The sequence below is a fragment of the Nelumbo lutea genome, chromosome 1 (genome assembly GCF_056320005.1).
Source record: "Nelumbo lutea isolate HS-2025 chromosome 1, American lotus-T2T, whole genome shotgun sequence".
Taxonomy (NCBI): Eukaryota; Viridiplantae; Streptophyta; class Magnoliopsida; order Proteales; family Nelumbonaceae; genus Nelumbo; species Nelumbo lutea.
The window spans coordinates 74,475,348-74,484,639 of record NC_142684.1 but is presented as its reverse complement, the minus strand read 5'-3'; the positions used below and the strand labels follow the sequence as shown (position 1 = coordinate 74,484,639).

Below are 9,292 nucleotides of genomic sequence, written 5' to 3'. Positions count from 1 at the left end.
TTTAGGAAAATAAATTTTTTTTAGAGGAATCCTTAGATGAAATACCACTAAAGTAATTCGTATTACACAAACGGTATACAAAATGTATAGGCTCAGTTAAAATATTCTAGAACCATAAGGAGTAATTTAATCAATCTTTAATACTTTTCTTGGTGGAGAGTCGAGGATCTAAGTTGATGGGGCAAGTATTCATGTGCTCTGGTGCTCCAGCGAGCGTTTCAGGTCCATTTCAACTTGGTGAATTGTCCATTGCATACCTTCCAATTTCTGTTAAAGATAATGAATTAGCATAATTAAACAAGCTGAGAATGATCAATTTATGAGACAGAAAGTACCTTTACAATATCATGGTACTGCCTCGCAATAGTATCAAAGTGAGGATCAACACCCTGATATTCACGAAGGCGGGTAACCTGGTGCAAGATTGAAATATGAACTTTTAGATAATCAGGAAACAAAGTGCAGGTGCAGGTGGGCGGGTGCATGTGTATATCATAAAATAGAGTTTCTAAGGAACCTGAGAAAAAGACATGTCTTATTGGTTTTTTGTTCAGCATTTGTTGCTATATACAGAAAAAGTAGCATCAATTGCATCTAGGTTTACAAAAGCTTCTGCCCTCTAGCTGAACACATCATTAAAAGGAATCTATAATTTAGCTGTTGGGATTGCAAGATCCGCATAACCATTTACTATGGATGCTCGCAACCTGCATGGTCGATCGATTTCATTAACAATCTAAAGTGTTTATCACCTGATTTCAGAAGACCATTACTTGATTAATATAAAACATGTTCAAAATGAAAATGTAAAAATAAAATTAAAAATAGCATATAAAACGTATTCAAGCACTCAACAGGCAAGGTGTATTTCAGGTTAAGAATTCAAGACCCTGACATGGACTTGTTTGGGCATGGAACTAATATATAAATTAAGGTTTTCAATGAGCACACTACAAATCTTTCAACAATAAATAAAGATTATGGATGAAACTGAATATATAAATTAAGGTTTGCTGATAAAAAAAAAAGGACTTGTTTGAAGGGGTGTAGCCTCTAGCCCAGCCACCATGCTTAAAAGACACAAAAAAAGCGCAAAATTTAACAAAGGCGCACACCGCACACCTGGACCAAGGCGCAAGGTGCACTAGGCACGCATCTTCTAAAGGGACTGCACCTGGCCTAGGTGAGGTGCAGGCCCTAAAATGCACCTCACTTGTGCACCTAGGCACACCTTTAAACCGCTAAGTAGCATCCCAAAAGGGAATAGCAGTTTTTAACACCCAGCACTGCCAATTGTCAACTCTCAGTAAAATATCCCTTTCTAACATGACAAAAAGCAGAATCCTTCACTTCCTGTTTTATATGTCAAAGTTTTACTAATTATCAATGCAACCGCCTATAGGGTCCCAAATCAAATGGATAGGTATATATGGCTGATGTAGATAAAGAAACTTTAAAGTGGAGTATATATAAATCTGCCTTTTTTTATCAGCATATCTATAAAGCTGCCCTGAAATTGAATTATCTAAAATTGTAACAAACCGAACAACAGTAGAGATTTACTGTGACATAAAACATTCCGAGGGATCATACCACTTTATTGTATGCAATGGAAGCTTCTTTTGTAGCCTCTAGAAGATATTTCCTGCAAATAAGAGCCTAGTTTATCAAACCCCCTCTTCAGACTAAGTATTATCATATTGATAAGCAGCCACCATTAAGTACCTAATCTTATGGAGGGCTGGTATTGAATCTTGAGTATAAGTATCCCGCAGGATAAGATGCTCCAGAGCCCTGAGACCATGTTCATTCATATTAGAATCTATTAAAATGGTTCCATGCATATAATCAAATTTGAATAACAGATAAAAGCAATATGCTTTTTTTTTTCATTTTATACTAGTATTAGATTTAATATATAATTATGGTAACAATAGAAAGAAAGAGAGGAAAACATGCAATTATCTAGCCGGGAGAATAAGAGGCCTGATATTGAATCTTGAGGAGACTATCCAAGCCAGCTTTCTTGCTGTTGAAAGAGACTCTGAGTACAATAGGATGGCCTTCTAATTCAGATTCCAGCCCTTGGAGACTAGTTCATTTTCCTAATGATATCCATGAGATCACAAATTCCTTGAATTGTTCTTTTAGATGGATTCCTCATGAGCTGAATTGTTTGGCAGATGCCTTAGCTAAATCCGGGGTGGAGAGGGTCATTTTGTATAGTACAAATTCTATGCCTTCATAGTTCCTCGGTGTTTTTGCTTTTCGTATTATTGTACATCCCATCCCCCCCCCCCCCTTTGCCTTGCATGAAAGTTACTTTTTACCAAAAAATAAACAAAAAAAGAATTCTGTGCATGTGTTGGAAGAAACTTTCAATCACATAAAATTATCCCAGACATCCTCAAGTTTGGCATGAGTTAAGAAAGTTTTAAACAGTATGAATGGTGAAAAACAACTCAATTTAATGTTAATACATCAAAAGTAAGAACAGACCTCAATTTCGCATTCATTGTCTCACACATTTTGCAAAGCCATGTTTTTCTTAGTTCATCCTGTTCAGTAAATGAAAAAGAAGAATAAATTAAAGTTTACATATTTAAATAAAACACCCAAAAATAAATAATATATATTCAAGATGTGGTGAATAAGTAGTAAAGAACTAAAGATAAATCCGAAATTGTCATCTTTCCAGAGAGGGCATTGGGTAAGAAATAAGTATCCATTAAAAATTGATTCAAAAGTTGAGAACTCACATATTGATGTTGGTGTTGCAGCTTCAAATCTTTGACAAGCTTAATAAGCACTGCAAGTATCTGTTCCAGGACCTAATGTGGATATATTTATAGGTAAAACATCAGTAACAGCAAATGCCAGCAGCAAGCCAAAGCAGAAGTTCAAAAATGCCAACTGTGTGTTGCACATTGATTTTACAATCCCTGTCACCATATGCACCTGCACAGCTGCACGAGAGAGAGAGAGAGAGAGAGAGGCATACATTGTAGTATTCAGCAAACTTCCTATCTGCTGAATAGAGATCTTCTCTCAGAGCAGCCTCTTCCCTTTCAATTTCCTCAATAATTAACTTTACTCTGCCAACATAAATATCCAAGGGATTGAAATCATAAACTACCAGATTCATAACCATTTTTATCAAAACTGAAAAAAATAATAAAATGATATGAAGAATATATCTAAGATACATAATAATTAATAAGCCAAATCCTCCATAACCTACCATGTAACCATATATACTCTACAAGCTATTGTCGTGTCAGGAAACAGCTAATTAGGCAGTCCTCATATCAGAAAGCACATGATTGCATGGATGGTCAAACCAGATTCAGTTTATGATTTCACATCTTGTTAACTGGACTGAGTCTTAAATCACTGAGCATAGTTTTGAAGGCAATGCCTAGGCAACAAGGCATCCAAGGAGGGCTACCTCACCCAACTGCCAAGTTGATTTTTGTACAATGAACCACACTATTTTTTTTATTTTCTGATATTATAAATATTATACTTGGCATTGTTACTCTAAATTATTCATTTTTTTGAGTTTCTATAATGTTTTCATAATTTGCATGTTGTTTCTTTTCATTGCTTTCCTATTTGTTAGGGTTTGATCAACACACAAGTCGGTGGGCACTATGTTGAACCCTTGAAAACTTCAAAACCTGAACCGATAACTAAAGAAGAACTTGAAGCTTTTATCTCATCGACACACGAGAGCAACCAAGTATGTTTTCCAAGACAAAAACAGGGTGCCCCCCCTTCTTTTATTTTCTAAATTTTTTCCCTTTCCTTCCTTTCCACCCCTTCTTTTCTAAGGATAAAAACAGGGCTCAGAACCTATATTTTCTGAGTTTTCTATTCTTTTTCTTCTCAGGAATATGTTGATTTTCTATGCTTTGATATAAAATTTGTCCTTGTTTGATGAAAATTATTGGTAATTATTAGCAAAAGATGATTGCTGTTTGTCATGAAACCTAAGGAACTACCCTAGAATTTAGATTTTATTATTAAAAAAAAAAAAACCATTGCCTAGGCATCTAGGGAACAAGGTGCTCTCTTGTTGCCTAGCTTTTTCCCTTGGCATCTTGACAACTATGTCACTCAGTTTGAATGACTTGGTATTGATCCCGAGAGTAATCTCATAGATCTTCAACACTCAAAATGTAAAATTTTGGAACTCAAAAATGAAATATGTAGAGAAAAACAAGAAGATGATACAAATGTAAAGTTAAAAGTAGAGGCCAGAAGCCTGAATGTTCTTTGAATTTTGGTGCAAACAACAAAGATTATTAGCAAAGTTGGGAGGAAGAGTGTTATGGGCCCAAGCGTAGGATCTCGTCACGGGTCGGTCCACGGGGAGAACTTCTAGTTTCCCCTTGCCCCTCCCTTTGCGTGTAGACCCTATGTGGCGACCTAAGGGGTGATTTGTCCAAGAGATCACCCTAACTCTCCTCAACTCTTCTCTTGACTGAAATTCTTGGATGCCTTTATTCAATAATAGTGGCTCCTTAAATAGAGATTACAAGAGTCCTGCTCTTAGGAGACTCCTTGTTGAATAGGGAGACCTCCAACTCTATCTTGATAAGATAAGACTAATAAGATAAGATAAGTCTCTCTTAATCCTAATCTAATAAGATAAGATAATCTAATCTACTAACTTAATAAGAATAACAAGATAGTCTAATCCAATCTATTGAATGGATAAGACTATCGCTGCCGAATTGGATAGGATGAGAACACCGGATCATTGCTGCTGCTGCTCCCGATACGCATCCACATCATTACTCCCCTCTTGGACTATGAGCTTGTCCTCAAGTTCGAATTCAGGATGGGTGTCGGGAAACACCGTCAAAGGAATCCCGGATAGGTGTAATGGCTTTGCCCTCCTGGATCGAGTTCCAATGAAGAAGGTTCATCCTCATCTTCCTCTTGTTTCACTAGGAGACAGAAAATTCTCTTGCCTTTGTGCCCTGCTGAGTAGAGTTCATCGCAATTAAAACATTGTCCCCTCGCCCTGGACAAGTGCTTAATAGGGGGTGCAATGACACTGCTCCCCACACTAGATGCTGATATGGAATTGTTGCTCGTCTGTGGCTTCCGTTCTTGGCTGGCTTGCTGAATATGGAGCCATTCCAAGTGGTTCCAGGGATGCCCATGCTGATGGAGGCCGCCCCATACTGAAGGTTTCGCGACTGAGTTGTAGTTTGCGTTTGAAGGCACGAGCTATATTCATGGTTGTAACCAGGTTGGGGGGATTTTGCATTTCCACGTCCACTCGCAGGGGTTCTGCTAACCCAGCGATGAACATGTCTACCTGCTGATCCGGTCGCACTGAAGATGCCCTCGCGGAGGAGGGTCTGGAACTGGCACTGGTATTCTGCCACCGTGCCGGTTTGTTTCAGGTTAATCAGCCTCGCCTAAGGGGTTGCTTGTCAATGGGGGCCCAAATCTAAGAAGGCAGTAGAACTTGAACTGGGTCCAACTAAGCCCGGGTTCTTCTTGTTCTAATCGATAGAACCAGAGTTGCGCTTCCTCTATTAACTAAAAGGCGGCTAGGCTTACCTTATCCCGGTCATCTGTCTGTTGATTTCGAAAAAACTGCTCGCACCGGCACAGCCAGCCCAAGGGATCTCCGTTGCCGTTGTATGACGGGAATTCTAACTTTCTGTACTTGGGGATGACTGTGGCCCCTTGGTTGCCGAACTGTTGTTCGCTGGAAGACTCCGACAGATCTGGTCGGCGGCCGCTAGTGGCTGTCACCCCTTCTGTGTTCCTCTCTTTGCTAGAAAGGAATAACTCCATCAGACGCCGTAGCTCCTTGACTTCGTCCTTGATTTCCCGTAATTCCGAGCTGGTCTCCATGAGCCGATGCTCGAGTTCGTGGACCCTGGACAGCAGCTGCTCCAGATCACCCATGACGCCTTGCCCTGATACCAAAATGTTATGGGGCTCGGGCGTAGGATCTCGTCACGGGTCGATCCACGAGGAGAACCTCTAGTTTTCCCTTTGCCCCTCCCTTTGCGTGTTGACCCTATCGTGGCAACCTAAGGGGTGATTTGTCCAAGAGATCACCCCAATTCTCCTCAACTCTTCTCTTGACTGAAATTCTTGGATGCCTTTATTCAATAATAGTGGCTCCTTAAATAGGAGATTACAAGAGTCCTGCTCTTAGGGAGACTCCTTGCTGAATAGGGAGACCTCCAACTTTATCTTGAGAAGATAAGACTAATAAGATAAGATAAGTCTCTCCTAATCCTAATCTAATAGGATAAGATAATCTCTCTTAATCCTAATCTAATAAGACAAGTCTCTCCTAATCCTAATCTAATAAGATAAGATAATCTAATCTACTAACTTAATAAGATAAGAATAACAAGATAGTCTAATCTAATCTGTTGAATGGATAAGACTGTTGATGCCGAATTGGATAGGATGAGAACACCGGATCATTGCTGTTGTTGCTCCCAATATGCATCCACATCAAAGAGTAAGAAGGTCAGTTCTTAAAGAAAACTGAAAGTGAATATGTTTTACAGTGCTGGTAAAACAAAAATCATGTTTCATTTTAGTCAACTAGGAAACATTCCACCAGGAATGACAACTGCACGGCAAGACCAAGAAATATACATTAAGCCAGAATAGACATTTTATAGTTGAATATACTTCTTTAGCATAGAACCAAAATTAAGAACATGGCTCTTATATCAATTGGTGAAAAAATCAAATGGAGAAAAGGAATAACTAGACAAACCTTTCTGGAAGACGAGCACTTGAAATTTGGCTACTGGATGATGAGTCTGAAACAGCAAAGAAGCAGTTTTTTTCCGTCAACAGATATGATTTTGAAGGCTATATGTCAACACAAAATATCTATAATCTCATGTCTGTACTCTAACTCAAGACCCACCAATGTCATTCATTACAAAAGCCTCAGTTAACTTGTCACATTTTACTTTCAAGCGACCCTCAATCTCACAGGCAAGTGAAATTCGATATTCACCCATGTCCTACAGTTAACAAATTTTAAAAACAATATCAAATGATTCATTAAAAATTTACAATCTCCTCTGAGTCAGAATTTATGACCTAGAAAGATCTACAATTTAAATAAGTCATGATAAAACCTAGCGTACCACAGTAAAAGGGGTTTGTTGTAGCTGTATTTGCCATAGATAAGCAGGAGTAATTCCAAGAAAGCGATTTGGAACTCCACCAACTCCAGGTTCTGCTGCATCAGTCGAACTCAGAGCAAGTGCATTATTTGTCACACTTGCAGTGCTGTTGGCTAGACCAGTTGTATAATTTGCTGAATTTGGACTTGAGCTGATTGTGACACTGGTACTTGTACTATCTAGAGAGCTCCTTGACATTATACTCAACTTGTCAATTTCTTCCTCATGAATTTCACCGTCCTTGGAAAGAAGAGGAAGCCTCAATCTTTGAGCTGCCTCTGCAATGACAAGCCGATGCTCTAGAGACTCATAAACCTGAAATTACCTAAAAAAGTTAAAATAATTCTTGTCGGTTCAAAACTAATAGAACACAAAAATAATTAAGCATGACTTCCCTAAAATCTCTACTGAGAACTGCACTTTTGGCTCCCATAAATGACATGCATTTTAGCATATGTGCTTTCTGATTTAAATGTTTTCTTTAGTCTTCACCCACTTTATTCACAATAATCTTATCACTAGCTATGTACTAAAAGCCAAAAGTCTGAATCTAACATAAACAAAAATATTTAACTATTCCTTTGGCTGAAGAAATGCTACAACCTTCTTCAAACAGCACCTTTGTTTTCAAAGAAAAATATCATTCACGAAAACTTAATTTGGTAATGCTGGCCAATTTTGGGTTCAACAAGACATGAAACCTGGACCTCCTAAGTCCGATTTGGAAATCGTCAACATAAAATTTCAAATGAATACTTCAAACGCCGATTAACACTAAAAATCAAAGAAAAAATGGAGCAATAGCATAAAGCTATCACCTCAGTGTCAAACAATGAACGTAGACTAACAAACTTCTGCGGTTCTTTTCATGCAAAATAATAGTACTAATAGTAATGAAGTGATAGAGTTTGAAGTCCTAGCAATTGAAACCTGAGGCGAGCTCTTCAAGCCAAGCTGGGGGTACAGACCATGAACGTCTCGGATTCCTCCAAGGTTCGCCACAGAAACTGCCTGTTGATACTCTTCCACCATTGCAATCGCCTCACAGTAGATTGCCTACAGAAACACGCCCACCTCAAGTTAGAAATGCAGACCAGAGAAAACAAAACAAAGAAAAATAAAAGAAAAAAACAATAATTGAAAAGTAAAACCCTAATTCAACAGAACCAAGAAAGAAGAGAAGGGGATAAAAAACACTAATCGTATAAAATACGTCGTTACCATGGCTTCCAAATAACGCAATCTCCCTCTCGACAATTCCTCTCTGGCCTGCATTGACAGTTAGCAATCGAAGACAAACAGAAAACATCACGAACGATCTCGAGCGGGAAAAAAATATAGATTCATTGAACGCAAGGAGGAGGAACAATGTAAGAAAATAAATAGAAAGTAGGGGTTGGCGTACTAGTTGGAGATCGTAATACGCAGATTTAGAGACCATGGATCCATCAGGAGCCAGACAATGTCGTTCCAACTGTTCGATCAGCTGTGTCACATCCGCAGGAAGCCCCTGCACTTGTAATCCTTTCGCCATATTCTCGGCTCCCCCCGACCGCCCGACGGAATTGGCCTGGCCTTCGCCTAAAATCTTGCAAACAAGAGAAATACTGCTTGTATAGGATCCAATTTCAACTTATTTGGTTTACTGCAGGCCCGAGAGACAAAAAAAAAAAAAAAAAAAAAAAAAGGTCATTTACTAAAACACTCCTATAATTTTATTAATTTTTTAAAACCCAACATATAGTTTGTGTTTTACTAAAACATCCCTATAGTTTGCAATCAATTTATTTAGTATATGTTTGGTTCTGTTTACATTTATTGACGGTGCCACATAGGCACCCCATCAGCAAATGCCTCATTAATTGCATTTGTATGTATGAAGCTTCATTTTGGAGCTTCCTAAAACAAGTAGGCATTTATTGGCATTTTGCTAATGTGGTGCCTAATGGAGCCTGTGTCATAAACGCCCTCATTAAATGTATTTATCGGTTTTGCAGTTACACAAACAAAATGTTTATTAAATAAATGTAAACGGAACCAAAACATCATCTTAATCAGCCTTCCATCCATGTCAAAACAAATCATTCTTAATGAAAGGTCGA

General features: G+C 38.4%; 1 protein-coding gene across 2 annotated transcripts; it reads right to left on the bottom strand.

The window, feature by feature from the left end:
- On the bottom strand, nucleotides 1-8,852 carry LOC148875380 (AUGMIN subunit 4-like). 2 transcript variants are annotated; one of them, XR_016104999.1, is made up of 14 exons: nucleotides 8,596-8,850; nucleotides 8,412-8,459; nucleotides 8,121-8,246; nucleotides 7,152-7,505; nucleotides 6,926-7,025; nucleotides 6,770-6,815; nucleotides 3,002-3,095; nucleotides 2,760-2,831; nucleotides 2,500-2,558; nucleotides 1,726-1,794; nucleotides 1,594-1,645; nucleotides 518-707; nucleotides 336-413; nucleotides 1-267 (listed from the first exon to the last, which is right to left on the bottom strand). XR_016104999.1 is itself a non-coding variant. In XM_088964585.1 (13 exons), the coding sequence occupies exons 1-13, from the start codon at nucleotides 8,722-8,724 to the stop codon at nucleotides 190-192; spliced, it is 1,305 nt and encodes a 434-aa protein (XP_088820711.1). In that variant the 5' UTR covers nucleotides 8,725-8,852; the 3' UTR covers nucleotides 1-189. The 2 variants fall into 2 exon arrangements, 1 of the variants encoding a protein (XP_088820711.1); XM_088964585.1 differs by lacking the exon at nucleotides 518-707 and having other exon boundaries at nucleotides 8,596-8,852.
- Nucleotides 8,853-9,292: the final 440 nt, after the last annotated feature.

Bases quoted from the DNA above. Each gene is read 5' to 3' on its own strand.
- LOC148875380 (XM_088964585.1), bottom strand. From the start codon at position 8,724: ATGGCGAAAGGATTACAAGTGCAGGGGCTTCCTGCGGATGTGACACAG. The intron at 8,460-8,595 runs GTACGCCAACCC...CTGTCAATGCAG, and splicing joins CGTATTACGATCTCCAACTA to GCCAGAGAGGAATTGTCGAG. The intron at 6,816-6,925 runs GTGGGTCTTGAG...TTGCTGTTTCAG, and splicing joins TTTTGTAATGAATGACATTG to ACTCATCATCCAGTAGCCAA.